General features: G+C 63.3%; 1 protein-coding gene and 1 long non-coding RNA gene across 6 annotated transcripts in view; one reads left to right on the top strand and one right to left on the bottom strand.

The window, feature by feature from the left end:
* The window catches only part of LOC116579023, a 31,859-nt gene that overhangs the window by 1,812 nt on the left and 5,720 nt on the right, over positions 1 to 24,327 (bottom strand). For 2 of the 5 annotated variants that reach the window (XR_004281113.1, XR_004281112.1), the window contains exons 2-5: positions 11,203 to 13,222; positions 9,920 to 10,005; positions 9,645 to 9,785; positions 2,205 to 2,293 (exon numbers count right to left, since the gene is read on the bottom strand). This is a non-coding gene — a long non-coding RNA (uncharacterized LOC116579023). Of the gene's footprint in view, positions 1 to 2,204; positions 2,294 to 5,837; positions 6,766 to 8,131; positions 9,786 to 9,919; positions 10,006 to 11,202; positions 13,223 to 24,327 lie in introns of those variants that run through there. The other 3 variants (XR_004281111.1, XR_004281109.1, XR_004281110.1) reach the window with 3 other exon arrangements.
* Positions 14,452 to 23,238, top strand: MVD (mevalonate diphosphate decarboxylase). The gene is made up of 10 exons (XM_032323789.1): positions 14,452 to 14,604; positions 17,739 to 17,809; positions 18,211 to 18,325; positions 18,691 to 18,837; positions 19,509 to 19,708; positions 19,901 to 19,975; positions 20,164 to 20,382; positions 20,720 to 20,835; positions 21,915 to 22,023; positions 22,564 to 23,238. Exons 1-10 carry the CDS (start codon positions 14,535 to 14,537, stop codon positions 22,642 to 22,644), a joined length of 1,203 nt encoding a protein of 400 aa, XP_032179680.1. The 5' UTR covers positions 14,452 to 14,534; the 3' UTR covers positions 22,645 to 23,238.

The following is a 24,327-nucleotide window of genomic DNA, read 5'->3' as shown; positions in this document are numbered from 1 at the left end:
GAGGAAACTTGACCGTTATCTTGGGCTTCTCAGGACCAAGGGTGACCTTGAGGACACTGGCCACCCAGGAGCCCGCGGCTCCAGCGAGTACCAGACTGTATCAGCAGGTGAAGGAAGACGCCCTCTGGGAGAGCCGCTCACATTCCCGGGCTGCGCCGCTGCCTGCCCTCCGCAGGGACCAGCCGCGCCCCGAGGGACAGACGGTGTGAGCCGGAGGCTTAGCTAATATATCCGCATCCTGGGGCTGCGTAACCGAGTTCCCCACGCTCTCGCGGCCCCTGCTGGCTTGCCGGCATCTTCCACGTCCTCGGCTGGTAGACCCGTCACCCACCTCTGCCTCTGTCTCACACGGCGTCTTCCCGCCTGTGCGTCTGTCTGTGTGTCCAAATCCCCCTTTCCCTGAGGACCCCCCGGCCTACTGGGTTAGGACCCCCCGATGACGTCATCTTAACTGGATCAACTCCAAAGACCCTGGCTCCAAATGGGGCGACATTCTGAGGTCCTGGGGGTCAGGACTTCAACACCACCCACCCCCAACAGCTGACATGAGCAGTCTGCCAAGAGACACCTGGGGTCAGCTCCTCTGTCCTCAGTTCACAAAGGGCCGGCGGGTGGGCGCCGTCGATTTGACTGACGGATTCACCGGACACACTTCTGTGCCCATTCCCACCGCCCGTCCGTCGTCCCGAGCAGGGCCCTCCGCTCACAGGGCGCCCAGCCCTCCTAGCAGTCTCCCAGAGCGCTGGGCTCCTCTGCTGAGCGGGTCAAGTCCGCGATCGGCCTGTGTCCCACCATCTCACAGGAGGCCTTTTTTTTTTTTTTTAAATAGCATCCAGATGCCTGGAGAAGGCTGTATCATAGATTGTGTTCTATTTCTGGGTCCCAATGTCTAAATGAGGCGATGCACCTGTTGGATATGAAGGGAGGGAATTTCGCGGCTCTAAAATAAAGTCAAACGCTTGCCCTTCCGTACCGGCCCATGGAAAATGCTCCCACGTTTGTATCTGGACTGGCAGAGGGCAGGGCAGTGGAGGCTGGCTCGGCAGACGGGGTGAGGAAAGGCCCGAGCGCCTGCCGGGAAGCCAGCGGAGGATGAATGGGGAAACGGCCCACCGGGAGCACGTCGGCTGTGCTCAGATCACGGGGAGGTCACGCGGCCTGGCCCAAGCGGCTGGCAGCTCCCCCTCCCCGTGCCCCCTGCCTTTCCTTGTCACTTTGGTTATCAGAATTCACCTGGGACATCCATTACGAAGTCGGCTTTCCGGAGCCCCCATACCGACACCTACAGAGTAGGAACCAGGAAGGGAGCCCGGCCTCGTGCAGTCTGTCCCAGGGGCGTGGGCGTGGCCGGGCTTTCTGCGGGGGCTGCCCTTTGGGTCCCTCCACCCAAAGGCTTTCTTTTTCCTGCCCAGACTTTGCCGAACTCATGTCCCCTCTGCACCCTAAAGAAGGCCTTTGGGTCCCCTCCCTCCGAGGCAGGAGCAAGTGGAGGGGGCGCCAGAGGCCCTGGGGCCGAGGAGCTGGAGACGGCGCTGTGGCCGTAGCCCGTCCTGTGGACGCTCCACCAGTTCCATCCAGCCGAAAGCAAAAGGCTGAGCGATCAGGGGGATTCTGGACAAGAGGAAAAACCATGCAACAAGCCCTCCAAGCTTGTAACAAGCCCATCTTTCAGCAAGAGGAGTCCCTGGGTGGTGGTGTGAGGGCGACACACAGGGTCAGCACCAGATACCCAGCCAGGAAAACCACTGTTCTTGGACTCAGATGCCAGCGCCCGGCCTCTGCGGGCTCAGGTCCTGGAAACAGGTGCAAGAGGGACACCCAGTCTCTCGGTGGCCCGGTCCCCTGCTCCATCCCCCATTCAAGGAAACCACTCTCTTGAAACTACAGACACACTAGGGTTGTGCCTTCCCTTCCAAAAGTCCAGAGGGTTCCATAAATATCATTTTGGCCCGGAATATTCGGGGGGGTTCTCTAGAAGTTTGAAAATAGCCTGCTTGTTACTATCTATATTCAGAGAACCCACTCCTGGCCTCCACTTGGGGGCTAAGTATAGCTCGCTGGCAAGGTTCAATGGAACAAAAGTTTCCAGACCTCTGTCACTTGTGCACGGCATGACATTCCAGGGAGGACGCTGCCAAGACTCAGAGGGGGTCCAAGGCCGGGACAGCAGGGCGCCCCCGAGCGGGGGAGTCTGTGGGACTCACCGGCAATCAGGGTGTCCTGGCTCGGTCCCCGAGTGAGGAGTGCTGATCCTAGCTGAGTCAATCCCACTGTAAGGCCTTGGCTTCCGCTTCTGTAAGAAAAGGAAAAGCTAAACTCAGTTTCAGAATTCAGGGGAGGACCAAATACATATAATAGTAAAAAAAAAGAAAAAAGAAAGAAAGAAAGAAAAAAGACACCCAAGATTCCTCCAATAAAATCGAACAGCTAACTTCAGGGAAACCCTTCCCTCCTCTTGTTGGAGTGTGCAGGCGCCTCCCAGCAGCGAGTTCGGGCTCCCGCTCCCCACCCCCCAGCTGCCTGCCCAGCTCACTGCGCTGCTGGGAGCATCCGAGAGCCCCGCACACACGAGGCAGGGGCTCAAGGTCACAGCGGGGCCAAGGGGGCTGCTGAGGGGCAGAGGTCGGGGCCCAGCTCAGCAGCTGGGCATGTACATCTCTGGTACGTGCAGAAGTTCAGGGCTGTGTCCCCCATCATCCATCCGTGCTGTGCCCCCAACCCCCAGGCTGACCTGAGGGCATCCGCCGCCCCTCTAGCTTAAGATACCGGTCCCCTTCCCTCCGCTGGGAGCAGGCCCGGACGCCAGAGAGTGACACAGCGACCTCGGAAATGAGTGTGTAAGGAGGGCACTCCTGGAGCCACAGGGGACTGAAACCTGCATGTTCACCTCGGGAACGCAAGTGTTCTGAATCGGCCAAAAAAAGGCTGGGTTAGGGACAGTCCGAGCCCGGATCCCGCCACCAGCCCCTCCACTGAGTGTGAGATGAGGTGCAGTTGCTGTCCCTGTGGCTCTGGTGACCTTGGTGGCGGCTGTGTCTGCCCCCTCACAGAACCCGCCCCGCGATGCTGTAACACGAATGGTCTGCACGCTTCCCTCCACGGCGGCCACGAGGGAGCCCCTCACCATGAGGGCACGTGCTGATGGTGCAGGAGCTGCAGGGGGCTCGGCATCTCCACACGGGCCCGCCAGCTCGCTGCCCCAGGGCCCTGGCACCTCCCCACCACGCACTCGTGGAAATCAGATGCAGCCCAAGGACGTCCTGAGCGGTACTGAACCTCAACCCTGGGTGCCGACCTCTGTCGTGCCCCGCGTGAAGACATGGGAGGCGGCGGAGCACGTCACCGGGGCGCGCAGGTCGTCTCCGAGAAGGGCACGTGCCACGGAGACGCAGGCCTGTGCACCTGCAGGCATCTCGTCAGGAAAGAACTAAGGGAGCCTGTCCCTTCCAGGAGAATGAGCAGGACTTCTTGCCCATAACACCTACACATTTGAGAGAAAATGACCATTTCGGAAGCTTTCTATCTCTTGGCAGCTGTCATGCTTAAAGACTTTTCTGATGAGAAAATGATTTATTTTTTTTCAATTTAATTTCTTTTCAGTGTGACAAAATTCGTTGTTTACGCACCACACCCAGTGCCCCACGCAATACGTGCCCTCCGTAATACCCACCTCCAGGCTCCCCCAACCTCCCGCCCACGAAAAGGATTTTTTTTAATTATGAAATGAGACATCAATCTATGGACGTTCCAGATAAAAAAATGAACCATCGTTTTCCCAACGACCGATGCGGACACTGAGACACCCTCGCCAGGCCGGAGACCCCAAGGATGGGGCAGGTTTCCGTGGGTCGGAGCGTGGGAGGCGTTCACCAAGAGGTCAGATTCCCGGTCGCAGCTCGCGGGGAGGCAGCGTCACCACAGACAAGCCGCAGGCATCTGGAGGAGCTGCAGAGCGTTTCTGTCCCGGCTGTGGGGTCGGGCAGACGGGACAGTCGGCTGCTCCAGCAAGGACCCGACACCCAGGTCGCAACCATGCCCAACCACGCCACTGTCCTACAACTGCTCTGGGAAACAGGTCCCGTTCGCACGGACGTCGGCACGTGGTGGGTTTCTTACTGATTCTGAATGAACGTAGTTCGCACATCGTTACCAGCTGAGCTCCTAACACGGGGCAGTGCACAGGCGCCGTGTGCACAGCTCTCGGGTGCTGAGCCTGGGGCGCGGGCGCACTCGGACAGCCAGCCGGAGAACCGCGTGCCCACGCGCGCTCCCAGGGTGGGAGGAGGAGCCTGTGGGGGTGCACGGACGCCGCGCAGCGGGGCGCTGGGAGAGAAGCTCGCACCGGGCACGGCGAGACGCGGGAGACGCCCCGTCACTGCTCCGGGGGAGCCTCCTGCTTCCTGGGCCGCCGGCTCGGCTCATCTTCTCTGCCCTCCGCCGCCGCCGCCTCAGCTCAAGCCCTGCGCTCCCAGCCCGCCCAGCGCCCAGCGCGAGCTCCTCCTGGCCCCCTCCCACCTTCCCTCCACAGCCGCCTCCCCCGCGCCCAGTGCAGCGCCCTCCTGCGGGAGGCCACCTTCACCCGAAACGCTCCGTGCGCCGGGCCTGTATCTGATGGGGACAGGTGCTAACCCGGGGGAATGAAAGGGCACCTGGCTGGCTCGGGTCGTGATCCCAGCGTCCGCGGACGCCTCGGGCTCCCCGGTCAGCGGGGAGTCTGCTTCTGCCTCTGCCGCCCCCCGCTTTATGCTCTCTCTCAAACAAAATCTCTTAGGAGGGGGGGAATAAAGGAACAGACGGGGGACAAGGCAAGGCTCAGCCTAAACCAGCCTTTGTTTGTTTTCTTCAGTCCGTCTGCGGGACCGATCTCCTGGCCGCGGCCTTCTCATCCTTAGAAAGGAAGCCGCCGGCCACGGCACAAGCGCGAGGACCACCATCAGGCCCCGGGGGCGGGCGAGCGGCCTGCCTCACTCCTGCAGGCCGGCCGGGCCGCAGACTCGCCGTGTGGGCGCCGGCGAGCGGGCGGGCGGTGAAGGCGACGGTGGAGACCATCCCCACTGTCAGCGGCGTGGGCAGGGGGACGCCCGCCGGCCGGCTCCAGCTGACAGGCTTCTGGCGGGCGCACGCACAGAGCGAGGACACACACAAGCTCACTTCGGGGAAGCAGCCGTGTCACTCACTCACGGAGTTAAACACCCGACACTGTTTCTTCCGGAAGGAGGCAGCGCTGACCGGTGCACTTCTGCGGCCAGCAACAGCCAGTGCTCACCGTGGGCCGCCGTGGACGTGACACTGGCGGCCCTTCTCCACCAGAGAGGTCACGCGTGTCGGCGTGCTGGTGACGGCCACTTACACCTGCGCGCGCTGGCTTCCGAGTCTGTGATCTCAGCTACTGAGCCACGCTGCCGCTCAGCAAGACACTCTGAGCTCTTCCCTTGCAAATCAGAGACCAGAAACGGGGGAGAGCAGGAGGCGGAAGTTCCAGAAGTGGCAGGCCCGGGTGTGCGGAGATGGCCGGAGGGCGGCCGGGCACGGGCAGGAAGGGGGGCCGCCCTGGGGCCTGGACCTCACTGCCGGGTCTGGGGCTCGGGCGTGGAAAGTGGGGTTCTCTTAACACCTGCCCAGGGGAAGACGAAGGGCCATAAGCAGCCGTGGGGAGGGGGGGCGGCATTGGAGAACCACGTAAGGACAGCGGGATGCTCAAAATTTCACCGAGCTGACCAGGCCTTTTTTTTTTGCTTTCAAGATTTTATTTATTTGACAGACAGAGACATAGCGAGAGAGGGAACACAAGCAGGGGGAGTGGGAGGGGGGAAAGAGGATCCCTGCTCCGCGGGGCGGGGCTCGATCCCAGGACCCTGAGACCATGACCTGAGCCGAAGGCAGAGGCTTAGTGACTGAGCCCCCCAGGCGCCTCTGACCAGGCTTTGAGAAACAGGACAGAAAGGTCAGGAAGACCAAAGAGGGTGGAGGTCGAAGGCTAGTGGCCAGGATTCCAAGAGTCCGAAGGCAGATTCAGGAAGGATTTCCCCTGAGCCGGGTGTGGCGCTGCCACTCACAGCTGGGCTTGGGGACCAAACAGGTAGCAGGTGACCTGCCCACCACAGCACCGGGCACCCAGCAGGTGCCTGAAATCTGGCCTCCACACTGGGACGCCCAGCTCGGGGCCTGGTTCACAATGAGACCTTAAACTGTTCCTGCCAGAACACAGACCTTTCAGGTAAAGACCAGCAGCGAGGCACTAGCAGGTAGGGCTGGCAGGCCCCGCCCAAGACCAGCCAGACACCTGCAGGACCAGGTGTGCGTGGGGCCGGGTGGGAGACCCCGGCCACCGTCTAGTGAAGTACACAGACTGGCCTGCAGAACGCCCTCTTCCCCAGTGTCTGCGGACGATGACGCATCCTAACTCCAGGACGCTGGGGCCGCCCTTACCCACTCCACAGGTGGGGCTGAGAGCTCCGAGTCTCTCTCTCCCTGTCCTGGGGCTGCCGGTCCCAGACAAAGGTGTGGGTAGGCTGGTCCCTCTCTACATGGCCTGCAGACTGGCAACTTCTCCCTACGTCCTCGTGTGGTCCTCTCTCAGTGCCTGCCTGTGCCTGATTTCCTCGTGGCCCCCAAGCCCTGGCATCTGGGTCTGCCCCACTGACCTCACTGTAACTTGATCAGCTCTTTAAAGATGCTCTTGAGGTCCTGGGCTTCGAGATGTGAACACATACACTTGCAGAGGGCAGCTCAGCCCGAGAGCTCCCTTTTGAAACCAGGGATCTTCTGTCAACAGAGAAACGACAACATGCCCCCCCAGGCACCAGTGCGCCACGAGGAGCCCTCCCTGGAGTCAGACTCTGGGGCTCTGAGGTGGGCGCTGTCCCCACCCCCGCTCAGGGCTGGGTGGCACAAGAGGTGGACTGAACTGCTCGGAGGCTCCCGGCCACAACCCACGGGACCAGGATTGGAACCAGGCAGCCTCCCCCAGACCCCAGAATCCTCAGGCCCCGCCCCTGCTGGAAAGCAGCCCTGCAGGGACCCGAGGGCCTCAGGTCAGGCAAGCGCCTTGCTCTCTCCCACGTGAGAACCGAGAAGCCTTCCCTGGGTTTGGCTCAGGGACCCACACAGCCCTGCTCCTTGTCCTTGGCGCCTTTCCCAGCTGCGCCTGCACACGCGCCTCATGATGCCTCTCACGCATCCCCCAGACTAAGCCCGAAGCATAAATAAAACGCAGACTAAAACCCGTACGCACGGGCACCCGGTGGCCCTGGGATGGAGCCCCGCGTCAGGCTCCCTGCTCAGCGGGAAGCCGGCTTCCCCTCTGCCTGTCGCTCCTTCCACTTACTCTCTCCATCTCTCTTAAGTAGAATCGTAAAGTAACAGCCTGTACACGAGGTCCTGCCTTGTGCTCTGCTGACGGAGAAGAGCAGGGAGCACCTGCTCGCTGCCGGCACAGCCCCGTCAGCGGCCCCGAGGAACAGGGCTCGGGAGGAAGCGGGAGCCCCGGCGGCCAGAGGGAAAGCAGAGACGCAAACCCGACGCCTCTGCCTGCATCACGGTGGACGCGAGCACTACGAGCGGAGTCCCCCAGCCTAGAGGAAATGCCAACAGTCTCAAAACGGCTGAGCTGGGACCGTGCAGAGACGGGGGAGGCTCAGGCCACGGCACACACAGTCACCATTTGTCCCGAGCCTTCCTGTCGGGGGGAGGGGGCGACCCTGGCTGGATGCGGTGCGGAGGGCGCCGAGCTCATGGGGCTGCCCAGCTGGGCTCATGTCAAACTCTTCTGCTTTTCGGACAGCGACCCACACTCTCGGCTTACAGAGCCCTCAGTGACACGGCCAGTCCCGTGTCTGAGGACAGTGAAGAGCGTACGGATGACCGGTGACCCCAGACGGAGCCCAGAGCCCCGCTTCCTTCCTGACATGTGCCCCCGGCCCCCACGATCACCGGGGCTCTGTCGCCCGTGGAGCCGCAGACCGTGCTGCCTTCCCCGCATCGGACTCTGGGTTTACGCCTGGTTCAAAGAGCTCAGCTGGGTTCAGCAGTCGTAGGGCAAATAGCTCCGAGGCAGCGAAGACGGTGTGACCCTGACACGACCAGCACAGCAGCTGTCTTCCGACGCTCTGAGAACCCACTGAGCTCCGTCGGTCCGAGCCAGTCACCAGACCCCTCACTCATAACCACCCACCCGGCAGCTCACACACATGAAATCGGGGCATCGCCAGGCAGCCACAGTGAGCAGCGACTGGCCTACGGCCATACGCACAGACATGAGGTGTGGGGGCTGCTGGGTCAGGACACCCGCGCACACCTGTGAAGCCCCAGTCTGCTCCGTGGCACAGACGCACCCACCGGTCTCCTCCCGCCCTCCTCCCCCTCCCTCAGCCCTTCTCCAGGCAGCCAGGCAGCTGCCTTCTGTCGCACAAGAGGCTGCTGGCACTTTCTTGAACTCTTAGCAGTGGGATCTGCCATGATCATTCGCACACCTCAGTGCCAACCCCAAGGCCTCAGCACACGACACGTTTTCTTCCCAGACTTCTCAAGGCCTGAGATTCCCTTTGCTGACCCTCCAATGCTGAACTTTCATTATAGACCACCGTGGTCTGCATTTTAAGAGACGACATATGTCACAGACCATGTCTACAGACAGAGGATACAGACTATCATAGTCTAGATGACAAATGACCCGGACCGTCCTGGTCTACAGACAACAGAGAACATGGACCATCCCAGACTAGAGACAACAGACGACATAGGCCATTGCGGACTGCCGACAACAGGTGACAGGGACTGTCCTGGTCTACAGATGACATGGACCGTCACAGACTGGAGATGACAGATGACAAGGACCATCCTGGTTTACAGATGACAGAGGACATGGACCGTCCCAGACTACAGACAACAGACAACACAGACCACCCTGTCTACAGACAACATGGACCATCAGGACTGGAGACAACAAATGGCATGGACTGTCCTGGACTACAGGTGACATGGACCGTCACAGACTGGAGATGACAGAAGAAACAGGCCGTCCTGGTCTACAGACAACAGATGACATGGACCGTCACGATCTGGAGAAAACAGATGACACTGGCCATCACGGTCTAGAGATGACAGATCACACGGACTGTCACGGCCTACAGATGACAGGCGACATGGGCCATCTTGGAACAGAAACGACAGATGACGCAGACTGCTACAGTCCAGCAATAACAGACGACACGGGAAGTCCCAGTCTAGAGAGGACACAGATGACACAGACCGTCATGGTCTAGAGATGACACGGACCACCACGGTCGACAGACGACAGACTACCAGAGTCTGTCAACAGCAGGTGTGCGGACCACCACAGCTGTAGGTGACAGACGTCGCCGTCTGGGCTGCAGCAGACAGTGGAGGGCTCTGACCCCGGTGAGCAGGGGTCCCCCTGCTCCAGCTCACCCCTGCGACCAACGAGCTTTGCTCAAGATACAGTTACAATCGCGTCATTCCCCAGCCTGAAAGCCAGACCTTTCTCGCGGTCTGTGGGGCCTGAGCATTCCCAGCACCTCCGGCAGCGCGCCGCCGTCTCTGCTCTGTCCTGCTCGCTCCGGCCCTGGTCTCACCTCTGCGGGGAGGCTGTGACCCTCCCGAGGACAGGACTCCCCCGGCCTCACCTGGCACCGTGCGCCGCTGGAGGGTCCCGAGAAAGGCTTCACGAACGAACAGAGAGGCGCGTGTGAACTTCGGCAGAGCTTAGAAGAGTCACAGGCTTTACAGCCTGCGTTGTGACGACGAGAAAGTCACGCAGCGGCTTCCTGGGGGGACAGAAGGAAGGACCGTTCTGGAAGCTGGAAAAGGTGGCTGGGGGTGACCTCGTGCCAGGCCAGGGCACGCCCACTCTTTAAATGCTTCTTGTTCCGTCTCTGCCCTGAGCCCTGCTCCCTCTCACCTTCCCACGGCGTCGGCAGGTGCCAGGAGTCGGAAAGTGCTCGGCTCTAGCCAAGGAGGCCCTGGATCCACGACTCTGAATCCTCCCTGTAAAGGAGAAAGCGGGACCCTTAGAGACGTAACTGCGTGAGCAGAGCCAGGCTCGGAAGCCACGCAGGGCCCGCAGCAGCAGGACGGCAAGAGAAGCAGGGCCCACCCACCAGCCTGCCTTCTGGAGAGCAGACCCGGGAGGGAGGGTGGCCCCAGGGAGTTCAGAGCACTGGTCAGGATCCCAGAATGAGTGGTGGAGGCTGGAGAGTCATATTTTGATGCATTAAGTGACCACAGGACCTGTCTCTGTGCATCGAACACTCCCTAATAAACAGGAAAACTTTACAAAGGACAGTGACTCTGGGAGAAAAAAGAGACGTCAGGAAGGGGGCCGGTGCTTCCTGGAGCAACTACGGGGCAAGGTCCCACCCCTTCCCCCCTGAACACGGGCTCTGAAGGTCTCCAGGACGCCAGGAACGGGTCCCAGCAAGCCCCCAGCTCTGGCCACTCTGCTTCACGCCCATTTCTCTCGATGGGACTGCTGGTGAGCTGCGGCAGGTCCCCAGGGTAATTAAAGGACCCGAGCACGCCTCACTGAGCTGCCCAGCAGCTGGTGTTCGAGAGAAGCCTATCGTGAGCATAAATGAACAACTCATGTTGGACTCGGTCCCACTATGCGGCCTGGAGCAAAGTGCCCGGAGACGGGCAGGCCGGGCAGCTGAAGACCGCTGAGAATCGTCACGCAGGAGACCCAGGAGTGCTGAGCTCTGGTCCCCCTCTGGTCCCCAAGCAGGAGGGACGGGCCGCAGGATGACAGTGACCAGGCCCAAATCCCCAGGCCAGGCTGGGACCGCCGGCCTCTGCTGACCACACTCCCACACCAGCCCCTGGCACAGCACTGTGGCGCAGGGCAGGTCCCTGATGGACGCCGACTGAATGACCAATGGGGCCCTTCGTGCTTTCCTGAAACGCCAACTGCTCAGGGAAGGTCAGGCCCTGGAGCCTGTGGCCAGGAGGTGACCCTTGGCCCTCAGGCCCCTGCGTATGGTCCCCACTGATAGCACACGAGGACCGCGCATCTTCAGTTCTGCCTCAGGCGGCTCCTGGAGCAGGTAGGGCCAAGCAGCAGCCACTGAGGACGGTCGCCCCTTCTTCTGTGTCCGAGCCCTGCACTGGGCAGTGGCAGTGAGACCGTCTCTCGGGCCACAAAGGAAGACACTGGGGCCACCGCAGCGAAGGAACTTACATACGCACCCGAGTCGGGTCTGCTCGACTCCAGAGCCAACGCACTTCTCCTCTGTCCTTGCGACCCATGGCCTGGCCTTCGGACCAGCAGCTTTCGTCCCTGGCACGCCCTGGTGCTTGCTAGAGACGCAGACGCCGCACGCCGGGTCTCCCGAACCAGGATTCCCACAAGCTCCCGAGAGGACGCGTGTGCACGAGAACACTGGAGAAACAGCGCCGGGACGTGCTCTCGTCCACACTGGGAGACGACCTGAAATAAAGGGACGTCTCGGGACGCAGACCGAAACCACGACGAGAAGCAACTTCACACCCGTGAAGACCGCGGTTATTAAAAACAAAGAGGAAAAAGAAAATAAGCACTGGGGCGCCTGGGGGTGTGGTCGGTTGGGTGTCGACTCTGGGTTTCAGCTTGGGTGGTGGGATCGAGCCCTGTGTCGGACTCTGGGCTCGGTGGAGAGTTTGCCTCTCCCCCCTAAATAAAAAATATTAAAAAAAAAAAAAAAAAAAAAGGAAAGAAGGGGTGTGGAGCAACTGGGCTCTTTGTGCACCGCTGGTGGGCACCTATGACACGGCTGTCACAGGAGAACACCACAGCAGCTCCTCAAAGAACCGAGAGAACTCCTGTAAGACCCAGCAAGTCCATCTCTGAGTATCTGCCCCAAAGCACTAAGAGCAGGGACCTGAACGGACACTGGGACACCTGTGCTCACAGCGGCGTCGCTCACGATGGCCGGAAGGTGGGAGCAAGCTAGGCATCCCTCAGAGGACGACGGGAAAAGCGCGACGCAGCCTGGCCCTGCAGGGGACGGTCGCACTCGGCCTTAGGAAAGGTCGTGACACCTGCTACACCGTATGGGGTTGGGGGGAGGGTATTACACTGAGTGAGAAAAGCCGGACACCACAGGACAAACTCTGTACCATCCCACTCACAGGCGGTCCCTGGGAGAGTCGGGTCCGTACGGAAGATGGGGGTGCCAGGGGCTTGGTACAGGACAGGGAGTCGGTTTAATGGGGACGGAGCTCGAGCTGAAGACGGGCGCGTTCTGTGCACGAGCCGCGGCGTCTGCATTATGGTGAGTGAGCGTCACACCCCCGAGCTGATCCAGAAACCACGAAGACAGTAAATTTGAGGCTATGTATGTATGTATTTTTAAGATCTACTTGTTTACTTTAGAGAGTGGGGGCAGGAGAGAGAGAGCACACAGCAGGAAGGGCAGGGGCAGGGGCAGGGAGAGCGGACCTCAGGCAGGCTGTGCGCGGGGCTCAGCGCCCCCCACGGGCTCAGTCCCGTGACCCTGAGACCACCACCGAGCTGAGCCCGAGAGCCAGACGCTCAACTGACTGCACCCACGTGCTCCTGGGCTTTGTGTATTTCAGCGCAATTTTTAAAAAATGCTTCAAAAAAGAAGAATCTGAGGAGGATTGTGGGAGATGCTTTAGGCTTACAGAAGAAGTACACTCTGCTCTTCCTTCCTGGCCCTTGGCCTTGAAATGTCAAGCTTTACTCCCTGTTTTCCACATAACTTTGAAACACGTGAATGGAACAGACAGAAAATCAGAATAATGAGGCCTCTGTGGGCTCAACAGGCATCAGCCCCACAGCCCATATAACCAAAAGCTGAGAGTGGGAAAAACATACATTTAACCAAGAGGCCCTATGAGGGGTTGACTTTACACATGTGGGTGCTGGGCTGAAGGTGTTGGGGTGGGATCTGGGCCGCCCCCTTCTATAGGGCTTGTCCGTTCAAGGCTCTCCGGTAAACAAGGGAGCCTCTGCCCGCTAACACGTGCGCAGGCATGCAGGCCCACCTGCCTGAGCGGAGTACGGTCTACGTCACCTCAATAACAAAAACAAAGGAATAGCCATTTCATACCCGGGACAGTGGGGAGGAAGGCACATTGTTGGGGTAGAACAGAACCCCATCTTTCTACTCAGGGGAACCAACAAACGCTATTCAAAACTGAAAAAAGGGATCAGAGAAATTAGAAAATATGGGCAGGTTATTTAGAAATACGGAGGAAGGGCCACCTGGAACCGGGGCGCACTCCTGCACGGCGCGGCCAGGATCCCCAAGAAGCACCTACGTGGGACACGGTGTGGGCAGGTTATGGGTCCCGCGGTACCCGTGGGGGAGCCGGGCACGAGCACCGGCGCTTCCGGGGACAGGAGGGCTGGGGCGGCCGGTTTGCTCGGCGTCTCCCAGCCTGGCCGGCGTCTCAGCCACCGCAGGGGTAACCGGCTGCGGGCCGAGGGCGGGGACATCGGGAGCCGCAAGGCTACCAGCTCCGCTTTAAGACCAGGAGGAGGTCGGGGGCTCCGGGGCGGTCATGGCTGTCGGGGGACCCGACTCCGGGCCTGGAAAGCAGGTAGAACGCGGCGCCACACCGCAGAGACTGGACCGGAGCCACCCAGCGCCCCGTGGATACGGCGAGCCCCGCTGACCCCGAGCTTTAAGCGGAGGGGTGAGTGGGGCTGCGGGTGGCCGAGGGGCACACGGCGCCTCTGGGCTTCTGCTCGGGTCAGGACCTCCGGCAGCGGAGTCCGCGGGGCCTGAGGTCGGAGACGGTCCGAAGCCACGTCCCTGGCGCCGGCCCGACCCGGCCCAGCTCGGGGTGGGGATGCGGACCCCACGGGACGCCGGGCCGCGGGGGCTCCACGGCCGTCAGGCGAGGGGAAGACGCATGGGCCCCACGGGGCACGCGGACCCCGACGGCCAGGAGGGCGGAGACCTGCGCGCCCCGCGCGGACGGGGGACCCCGAGGGTCAGGCGTGCGGGTCCGACACTCCGGGGCTTGCCCTTCGGCTCCGCCGGCACCCCTAGCGCGGTCACCCCGCCTGCCGTCCGGAGCTGCTGAGGGCGTCTGGGCGCCTGGTCCCCCTGAGCCCAGCCCGGCAGGACGGGCCCTCGGGGCGCGTCCCCCACCGCTTCCGGCCGCGCGAACCTGCCCCCGCAGCCGCAATCCAGGGTCGCTCGGAGGAGGTCCGACGCCACGCGCCTGCGCAGACGCCTGCGCCTGCGCGGTCCCAGCGCCTACGCAGAGCTCCGCGCCTGCGCAATCCCTGCTCCTACGCAGAGCCCTGCGCCTGCGTGGAGGGGATGCCTGGACAGATCTCCGCGCTTGCGCAGAGCCTGCGGGTGAGGGCCCGCCAACGGGGGCGGGCCCAGAGTCGGCAGTCCATCGTTCGATCCCCTTCATTGGCTGAGAAGTGGAGCGGGGGCGGGGCCCCCCGCTGACTGGGCGGCGCGCGAAACGGAGGGTCCCTGCGAGCCAATCGCAGGGCGGGCGAGGTGCGAGCCGGGCCCCGCAGCGGCTGGAGGCTGAATTGCGGCTTCTTGGCCATGGCCCCTGAGAAGCCGGTGGTGGCGGTGACCTGCACCGCGCCGGTCAACATCGCGGTCATCAAGTACTGTGAGTGCGCGGCCCGGGGCGCCGGACACGACCCACGCGGGACGTCCACCCCCGGGGGGGGCGGGACGGGGGAGGGTGACTGTCCCCGCGGGGGCGGGATGGGGTGGGGGACAGTGTCCACGCTGGGGCGAGACGGGGGGAGGGTGACTGTCCCCGCGGGGGCGGGATGGGGTGGGGGACAGTGTCCCCGCGGGGGCGAGGCGGGGGGAGGGTGACTGTCCCCGCGGGGGCGGGATGGGGTGGGGGACAGTGTCCACGCTGGGGCGAGACGGGGCGAGGGTGACTGTCCCCGCGGGGGCGGGATGGGGTGGGGGACAGTGTCCACGCTGGGGCGAGACGGGGGGAGGGTGACGGTCCCCGCGGGGGCGGGATGGGGTGGGGGACAGTGTCCACGCTGGGGCGAGACGGGGCGAGGGTGACTGTCCCCGCGGGGGCGGGATGGGGTGGGGGACAGTGTCCACGCTGGGGCGAGACGGGGCGAGGGTGACTGTCCCCGCGGGGGCGGGATGGGGTGGGGGACAGTGTCCACGCTGGGGCGAGTCGGGGCGAGGGTGACTGTCCCCGCGGGGGCGGGATGGGGTGGGGGACAGTGTCCACGCTGGGGCGAGACGGGGCGAGGGTGACTGTCCCCGCGGGGGCGGGATGGGGTGGGGGACAGTGTCCACGCTGGGGCGAGTCGGGGCGAGGGTGACTGTCCCCGCGGGGGCGGGATGGGGTGGGGGACAGTGTCCACGCTGGGGCGAGACGGGGCGAGGGTGACTGTCCCCGCGGGGGTGGGATGGGGTGGGGGACAGTGTCCACGCTGGGGCGGGACGGGGGAAGGTGACAGTGTCCACGCGGACGGCGAGTCTCGCGGGGGCGGGATGGGGTGGGTGACAGTCCGCGCTGAGGCGAGACAGGGTCGGGTGACTGTCCCCGCGGGGGCGGGATGAGGGCGGGTGGCATTGTCCACGCAGATGGCGAGTCCCGTGGGGGCGGAGTGAGGGCGGGTGACAGTGTCCACGCGGATGCCCAGCCCCGCAGGGCGAGACGGGAGGGGGGTGGTGTGTGACAGTGTCCACGCGGGATGGGAGGGGGGAGACAGTGTCCACACGGAGGGCCACCCCGGGGCTGGGGACCCACGGTCTCCCGCAGCCGGCCCCCTGGGGCCCCCTTCTCCTCTGCAGAATGCTCTTGAGCGCAGTCACTGCGTGTGCAGCTTTGAGGAGTGGCCCTTGTCACTTGCCGGGTTCTCGAGACTCCCACGGGAGGCTGCTCACGTCATTACTGGTCCTTCTAGTGCTGAGTCCTGTTCCCTGGTGGGGCCGTCCCACACGGTCCTCGGCAGCTGGACTGTTTCCAGGTTGAGCTTTATTGTGGATAAAGCTGCCGCTGCACCACTGGGAACCCAAGTTGTCCCTCTTTGGGGGCGAATGCTGGGTCATAAGGTGGTTGTATTTCAGTTTTTTATTTAAAAAAAATTTTTTTTTTTTAAAGATTTTACTTATTTATTTGACAGAGAGAGATCACAAGTAGGCAGAGAGGCAGGCAGAGAGAGAGAGAGGGAAGCAGGCTCCCTGCTGAGCAGAGAGCCCGATGCGGGACCCGATCCCAGGACCCTGAGATCATGACCTGAGCTGAAGGCAGCGGCTTAAACCACTGAGCCACCCAGGCACCCCTTAAAAAAAATTTTTTAAGATTTTACTTATTTGAGAGAGAGCGTGCATGGACAATGGGGGAGGGGGAAGCAGTCTCCCCACTAAGCGGGAGCCTCACTCGGGACTCCATCCTGGAGTCCCGGGATCGTGACCTGAGCTGAAGGCAGACGCTCCGCCGTGTGAGCCCCACAGGGGTCCCTGCTTCCCCTCTCCGCCTCTCATTCCCCCACAAGGTTCTCTGATTTTATCAGGCAAATAAATAAAATCTTTAAAAAAAAACCAGAAACGCCGCGGCCCACTTTGCGTGTCCACAGCAACGTCTGTGTGATCCTGGTCTTCAGCCGTTGCTGATGTCCTCACTGGTTTTTATTGGAGCTTTCTGACCGGTGGGGTGACATCTGGTTGTGGGTTTCCGCCCAGGGATCCTGAACCCCTGGCCTGGCTCACCTGCGACCCGCGTGTCCTCTCTGGGCGGTGTCTGCTCGCGTCCCCTGGCCACGTCCTGCTCGGACCGTGTGCTTCCTCCCCATGGAGATTTGAGAGTCCGCAGTCTAGTCGAGGCACTAACCCTCTGCTGGACGTGTGCCAGCACCTCCTCCCACCCCTTAGCTTGTCCCATCATCCTCCTAACAGGGTTTTGAGAGTTTTGAGAGTTTTGCCCAAGTCCAGCGTATCAGGCTTTCCGTGAATAGATCGCGCTTTTGGTGTCAAGTGAGACTCCTCTGCCTGGTCCGACACCGAAAGATTTTCTCCCGTATGTTTTTCTAAAGGTTTTGTAGCTTCGCGTTTTAAATCGAAGTCTCCACCTTGACTTGTTTCTCTGCGGGAGGTGTGAGAGTCAGGTCGCCGTCTGTGTCTGGCCGTGGATGTCCAGGTGTCGGGCAGCATGTGCTGAGAAGCCCCCCTCCCCTTGCAGCGCTTCTGCGCTTTCTCAGAGACGAGCTGGTCGCGTTTGTGCGGGTCCCTGTCTGGGCTGTCATGGGTCACCTGCGAGGCGTAGTCATTACCACCGCCGGTAACTGTCCCCTCCCGACACCACACACACTGTGTGTGCTTCACAGAGAGCTCCGCGACTTCCCTCGTGGGGACGGTTCCCTCGTCTGGTGCGTGGGGAGTGGAGGCGGCCCCACATGTCCCCAGGGCCTAAGCGCAGAGAGCTTGCAGGAGTCGCAGTCACCAGGGCACTCCTGCGTGGGGGGCGAGAGTGCTCAGGGCCTGGAAGGCCACTGCAAGGCAGTTAGTTGAATGGATGAAGCAAGATAGAACGCGCGATGAGCTAGGGGCACGGACTGGCCTCCAGCTCTGCTCTGGGAGCGGGAGCCCAGCGAAGTGGGGGAGCCATCCAGGAAGACTTCCCGAAGGTGAGGGCCCAGCAGGAAGAGGACGTGTCCGATGCCCGGCAGATGGGGGAGCACTGGTGGGGAGGACTGAGGGCAGCAGGGTGCTGTTTGCAGGGCTGGGAAATGGACTGGCCTGGCCTTCGGTTGTCTGTTCCAGGGGGAAAGCGAGATGAGGACCTGGTCCTGCCCATCAACTCCTCTCTGAGTGTCACTTTGCACCAAGACCAGGTCAGTACGGGTCAGCACCGAACACCAGAGCAGATAATCACCAACCTTCTGCCGCGCTCGTGTGGGACGATTGGTCGCTCAACTCTCCACCCGCCCCTGCTGGGACGGCTCCTCCCGGGCACTCCCGTCCTCCGTGGTCCCTTCCTCCTGGAGCCACGCCCAGTGGCTCTGCTGCGGCCCAGGAAGGTGTGGGCTGCACCCTGGAGCCGGAGCCAGGCTGGGCTTGAGGCCTTCCTCACCGCCTGGCCTGGCTGCCTCAGCCTCAACAGCCATGTTCTCCAGGGAGGCCGTCCTTGCCCCTCAGTGGGTGACGGGGAAGGGCCACGTAGGAAGGCCCTCCCCAGCGGCCGGGGGCGCTTAGGCGGCCCCCGCCCTGAGGTGGCCCGTGTGTTCTTTCCCAGCTGAAAACCACCACCACAGCTGCCATTAGCAAGGACTTCACCGAGGACCGGATCTGGCTGAACGGCCGGGAGGAGGACGTGGAGCAGCCCCGCCTCCAGGCCTGTCTGAGGGAGAGTGAGTGCGCTTGCGGGAGGGGCGCGTGCGGCCTGGGGCCGGGCCGGGTGGTTCCCCACTGCGCGCTCCCTTCTTCACCCCGGCTGGGGTCTCAGTGCACTGACGGTGCTGCTGCCTCGTAGCTCCTCCGACTTCCCAGCACAGCCCAGCCCCTCAGGGAAAGGGGACGCCTGTCAGCACAGCCGGAGCCGGTCTGGCGCAGAGGCTGGGGTCTGGGGCTTTGCCCTGAGCGGGAGGCCTGCACCAAGCCTGGGGCAGAGGCCCGGCTTCAGCTGTGCCGTTGCCCCTTCCTGACCTGTGGCGGGGGAGATGTCGGGAACAGGTCGGGGCCACGCTGCCTGTGACCGTCTCCCCCGTCCCTTTAGTCCGCCGCCTGGCCCGGAAACGGAGGAGCGCCGGTGACGAGGACCCAGCGGCCCTTGGCCTCAGCTACAAGGTTCACGTTGCATCCGTGAACAACTTCCCCACGGCTGCGGGCCTGGCCTCCTCAGCGGCGGGTTACGCCTGCCTAGGTGGGTGCTCACAGGAGCCCAGGGCCCCTAAGGGGTGTGCTGTGGCAAGCGGCACCGCTTGCTCTTGGCCTCCAGGGATCCGGGTGCCCAGCTCTTCCTGGGGCTGTGTGTGTAGAATCCTCTGGGTTATTTGTGTCAGAAACCCGTCTCCAACTCACTTAAGCCTAAGATAGGAGCAGTTTCTTGGCTTAGCTGGCTTCAGGTGTAGCTGGCTCCAGGTGCTCTGACAGACTCCTTGGCAACTTGTCTCCCTCCCACCAGTCCCCTGCTTGGCTTCCCTGTTTGCTGGCTTCCTCTCCATTAGGCCCTCCCCACCTGGGGCAAGCTGGGCGCCACATGGCAGGCGGCAGGCTCACCGTGTGTGGCCTGGCCGAAACCCAGCTCAGCCGGCTCACATGCCACTGCCTGAGACGCCCACGGTGACTGGCAAGGCCGGGAGGACACCCTGTGCTGGGGGCAGAGAGCTCACCTCACGGGCCCCCGGCTCAGTGTCTTGGCGTCAGCCGCTCGGCCAGACCAGCCCTGCTTCCTGGGTCCCGCACTGCCAGCTGCCAGCCTCATGCCCGCTTTTCGGGCCTCTCTGCGTTGGTCTCTGCGCCACATGCTTTTCAAAGTCTTTGTCCCCACCGCACCCATCTGAGCCTCCTCTACCCTTCCCTCTGTGCCTTCAGCCTATACCCTGGCCCAGGTCTACGGGGTTGAGAGTGACCTCTCGGAAGTGGCACGCCGGGGCTCAGGCAGCGCCTGCCGGAGCCTGTACGGTGGCTTCGTGGAGTGGCAGATGGGGGAGCGGGCCGATGGGAAGGACAGCATCGCCCGGCAGGTGGCCCCGGAGTCACACTGGCCGGAACTCCGAGTTCTCATACTTGTGGTGAGTGAGGCTGGGCGGCGGCAGCTCCTCCGGGCCTGTGGGCGCGCCCGGTGACGGAAGCACCCGCCCCGGCTCTGAGTGACTCCCCGTGGCAAAGGGGCTGCTGTTCCCAGGCGGGGGGCGACGGATGGGATGCGACGGTGTTTTAGGCTGGGGCTGCAGCGTGGGGTCCATGCCCGTTCTCTGGGGCAGGTGAGTGCGGAGAAGAAGCTGACGGGCAGCACCGCGGGCATGCGGACCAGCGTGGAGACCAGCCCCCTGCTCAGGGTAAGGCTGGCACCAGGATGGCCCAGGGCACGTCCCATACCTCCCGGCACACGGCGGGCTCCACCCGCGTCCCTCAAAGCCCCGCTGGTCTGCCCGGCTCAGCCCCGCAGTGTTGCTGCCGGCCGCCCTGCCAAGCCGGGACTGCGACCTGGGGGGCGGCCGGCGCCTCACGGGACCGTGCCTTGCAGTTCCGGGCTGAGTCGGTGGTGCCCGCGCGCATGGCAGAGATGGCCCGCTGCGTGCGGGAGCGGGACTTCCCGGGCTTCGCCCAGCTGACCATGAAGGACAGCAACCAGTTCCACGCCACCTGCCTGGACACCTTCCCGCCCATCTCTTACCTCAGCGACACGTCCCGGCGCGTCGTGCACCTGGTGCACCGCTTCAACGCCCACCACGGGCAGACCAAGGCAAGGCTGGGCCGCTCCTGCCGGCTCCCCAGACCCGCGGCGCGCTCCCTGCGCCGGCCCTCCGGCCCAGAGCTGCTGCACAGCCGGCTGCAGTCCGGCACAGGCCGGCCGAGACGGGCTTCGCGGCCCCTCTGGACCCGGCCGTTGGCAGGCACTTAGTCTGTTGGCCAGCGTATGGGTGCACGGCCCCCATTTGGCACTTGAAGGTGTGGGTCCTGAGCCTGTGGGAAGGGGGCGGCGGCGTCCCTGCAGTCAGTGCGGGGTCTCCGGGGCCAAGGAGAGGTGGGAGCTGGGCCAGCCGCCCTGCAGACACTCACGGGGGCCCCGGGGCTTCCAGGTGGCATACACGTTTGACGCGGGCCCCAACGCCGTGGTCTTTGCCCTGCACGACACCGTGCCTGAGTTTGTGGCTGCCGTGAGGCACTGCTTCCCCCCCGAGTCAAACGGAGACAAGTGAGTTGGGGGTCCCCCACATTTGGGAGGCGTGAGGGGAGGAGTGGAGTCTCCTGTTGAGATCTGGGCGCTGGCCCCCGAGGCCTGATGCTAAGTGGGGGGTCCCGGGGGAGTCTTAGTCTCTGCAAGGGACCCCAAGTGGTGTGTCACCAAGGGCGCCTCCCTGTGACCATCACGCATCACAGCCTGTGGCCACGCGTGCAGGTGCAAGCAGCATCACGGTTTCTGGGGCTGGAGCCCGGGTCCCTTCCAGTCACCTCGGTGCAGGGACACCTGGCTGCTAGGGGTGCGGGGAACGTGTGGGGTCGGCGTGTGTGTCGCCGTCATTGGGGGGACACTGACTTGTAGTGTGTGGGGCTGGAGGGCTGGCTTCCTCACCGGGTGGACAGACCCCATGACCAGGGACAGCCCCCGAGGCAGCAGGCATCCTTGCGGGAGCCTGAACTCATCCCTCCTGGCACCCTGCGGCGGCTTGTGGGTTCGCGCGTCCTGGGGGAGCAGGGGCTCCCACTCGGACTGAGGTGCTGCTGCTTCGTTTCTCAAATCTCGGTGTATTTGAGAGAGAGGCAGCTTGAGTGGGGAGAAGAGCAGAGGGAGAGGGAGAAGCAGGCGCCCTGCTGCGCGCGGCCCGACACGGGCTCGGACCCAGGACCCTGGGATTGTGACCTGAACCGAAACTGAGATTTGGTTGCTGGGCACCCTGAGCCATGCAGGCCCCATGAGGTGCTCCTTTCTGACCTTTGTCCCCCCCCGGCCAAGTAGGAGCCGCGGGTGAGGAGTGGAAGGAGGGAACCAGAGCCCCCACTCCTGGTGACCCCAGCAGGCGCGCACTCACTCGTGCTGGGCACCATGCGCGAGCTCAGATACACACCACGGAGCTGTCACCCCTTCCACGGTCCGGGAGGGCGCGCCTGCAGCTGTCCCCATGCTGCTGTGCGAGCGGCACTGCCACCTGGTTCCGGAGCTTCTGCATTTCCCCGGAAGGGACCCCCACCCCCATGCCAGCTGCCAGTCTGCTTCCTGTCTCGCATCTGCGGCCTCCGTCCGTGGCCTCAGACCTGCTGCCCGTCTTTCCCCAGGTTTCTCAAGGGGCTGCCCGTGCCGCCTGTCCCACTCTCAGACGAGCTGAAAGCGGCGCTGGATGTGGACCCCACCCCCGGCGGCGTCAAGTACATCATTGCCACCCAGGTGAGGCCCAGGGCCCAGCTGACCGAGGGGGCGCGTCCAGCCCCGCGGGCTCAGCTCCTGCCTGCCACCAGGTGAAGGGACGCCCTTCAGCTGCCGTCTGTCGTGGCTGGAACGCCGGGACACGGTGACGTGGCCTTTGGGTTTTCAGAGTTTGTACTGTCTGGCTTGACCCTTCGCTCAGCCACCCTCCGAGTGGGTGTGTAAGGACCCCCGGCGTTGCGGGGCAGTGTTCCCTGTGCTGCGGGGGGACTTGGGGAGACACAGGCTCTGGGGGTCCTCGGGGCCTTCCCGGCTCACCCCACAGGAGCGGGTCACAATCCCAGTTGGAAGGCCTGAGCCCGCCTTTCACCGAGACTGGTCTGATCCTGATTCCTGTGACCTGAGCCGCCAGGCCCACGGTCTCTACCTTGCACGTGGGACGTGCTGTCCGCCCCACATCTGGGTGATGGAGGCCAAGAGACAGGGGCCCCTGTGGGGCAGGACGCTGCCGCGTGGGTTGTTAGCTTCTGACCTGTACTCCCCTGCCTCCCCATCGGACAGGTGGGACCCGGGCCTCAAATCCTGGAGGACCCTCACGCTCACCTCCTGGGCCCGGACGGCCTGCCGAAGCCGGCTGCCTGACCGCCTTCCCTCAGGGGAGCTCTAGCCGTCCCTGGAAGAAGACTGCTTCACTGGGATGGGGGTGCTGGGGGTGGCGGCCGGGGGGTCTGTGCTTGTTGGGGCTCCAGGCCAGACCCCGCACTGCGGCCGAGTTGGGTCAGTGGAGTGACCAAGCCGTTGGGGAACGCTCCCCCCCGCCCCCGCCAAGTGCCTCACCCAGTGCTTCGCTGAGAAGAAAGCGGGTCCCAGCACCGGGATCCGATTCTGGGCGCGGAGCCGGATGGTGTGCAGCGGCTGGGCATCCCTTCAAGGGGCCGCTCCCACTGCCCCAAACGGCAGCTCTGCTGGGCGTGACGGAGAGTCGGCACCCCTCCTCCGAGCCGGACGACAGGTCACCGCTACAGACCTCAGGGACCCCCCACAAAAGCTTCAAGCCTCAGCTAGCCCCCCACAGCTCCTCGGCCGGACTCATGCCATGCGGAACAAATGGAATGTTTCTTTGTAGAAAGACCCCTGGCGTGTCTCTAGCGGGAGATGGGCAAGCGGCGCCAAGGTGGGTGCGTTGCACGGGAGCCTGTGGGCTGCTGGGAATAAAGCCATTGGTGCTGCCTGGGACAGACGTGTTTTATTGCGGTTCCGACCCTGACACTCTGGGGCCCCTGCGTTGCGAGGCCGGGAGGGCGTGGGTGGAGTGCTCGGGAAAGCTGCCTTGCGTGCCTTTCGCTTGCCTGTCGGCTGCTGGCCACACGGTGGGCATTCAGCACGTGGCCATGAGCCACGTCTGGTGGCTGACGCACTCCTGAGGCTCTGATGGGCGTGAAATGTGGTTTGGGTCTGGCTGTGAGTCCCTGTCCACGCAAGAAGGTGGGAAGTGGGTTTGCTGGTGGGAGTGCTGGTTAAGGACTTGATTCCCCGCAACCCAGAAGTTTCTGGGCTCTGAAACCATAGGAGTGCCACCCCTCCCTGTTCTGAAACATGAGTGCAGGGCAGGGTAGGCTTCTGGGAGGAGGTGGACCCCCGGGCCGAACCTCCATCCCTCCCACAAGGGTCAGGGCTGGGTCTGGGTCTGTGGGGGCGGCCAGCACACCTTGCTGGGCTGTGATCCTGACGGGGAGGGTGAAGGGAGACCATCCCTGCCCTCCGGGTTTCCCCAGAAGCTTGGCAGGTCCTGCCCTCGGACTTAGTCCCGGAGCAGAGGGTTGCTTGTGGTTAGACCTGAGCTGCAGCACGCCGATGAGGAAGTGGGGGCTGGGCCTGCCACTGTGCCCCCTGGTGAGGACTGGCGCCTTGCTCCTTTGTGGGGCATCCGTGGTGTGGCTGCGGTGAAGGTTCTAGGCCTTGAAAACCTTCTAGGAACCAGCCTGCCCACACCTCTTTTGGAGAACCCCCTGTTGCCGCCTAGCTTTCTGCCCTCTTAGGCAGGTGCCTCCACCCCACAGCGTGCTCCCCCTGTGGCCCAGCCCTCCAGGGATCGCCTTGGTCCGAAGAGGCCCTGGGACGCTTGGGAAGTGGAGCTGATGGTGCCTAAGGGGGCAGTGGTGGCCTCCCCTGCGGCGCCTGGAAGGAGCTGGAAGGAGCTGCGGGAGGAAGTAGGCCGAGGCCTGGGCCTGGACGGAGCGGGGCCGGCGGGGGCTGCGGGGACCCCCGCCTGGGAGGGAGGCCCGGCGCCGGCAGGGCCCCCCACGCTCGGTCCCTGCTCTCCCG

The sequence above is a fragment of the Mustela erminea genome, chromosome 19, assembly GCF_009829155.1.
Source record: "Mustela erminea isolate mMusErm1 chromosome 19, mMusErm1.Pri, whole genome shotgun sequence".
NCBI classification, from domain to species: domain Eukaryota; kingdom Metazoa; phylum Chordata; class Mammalia; order Carnivora; family Mustelidae; genus Mustela; species Mustela erminea.
The sequence above is the reverse complement of the archived record's forward strand: the minus strand, read 5'-3'. Positions and strand labels throughout refer to the sequence as shown.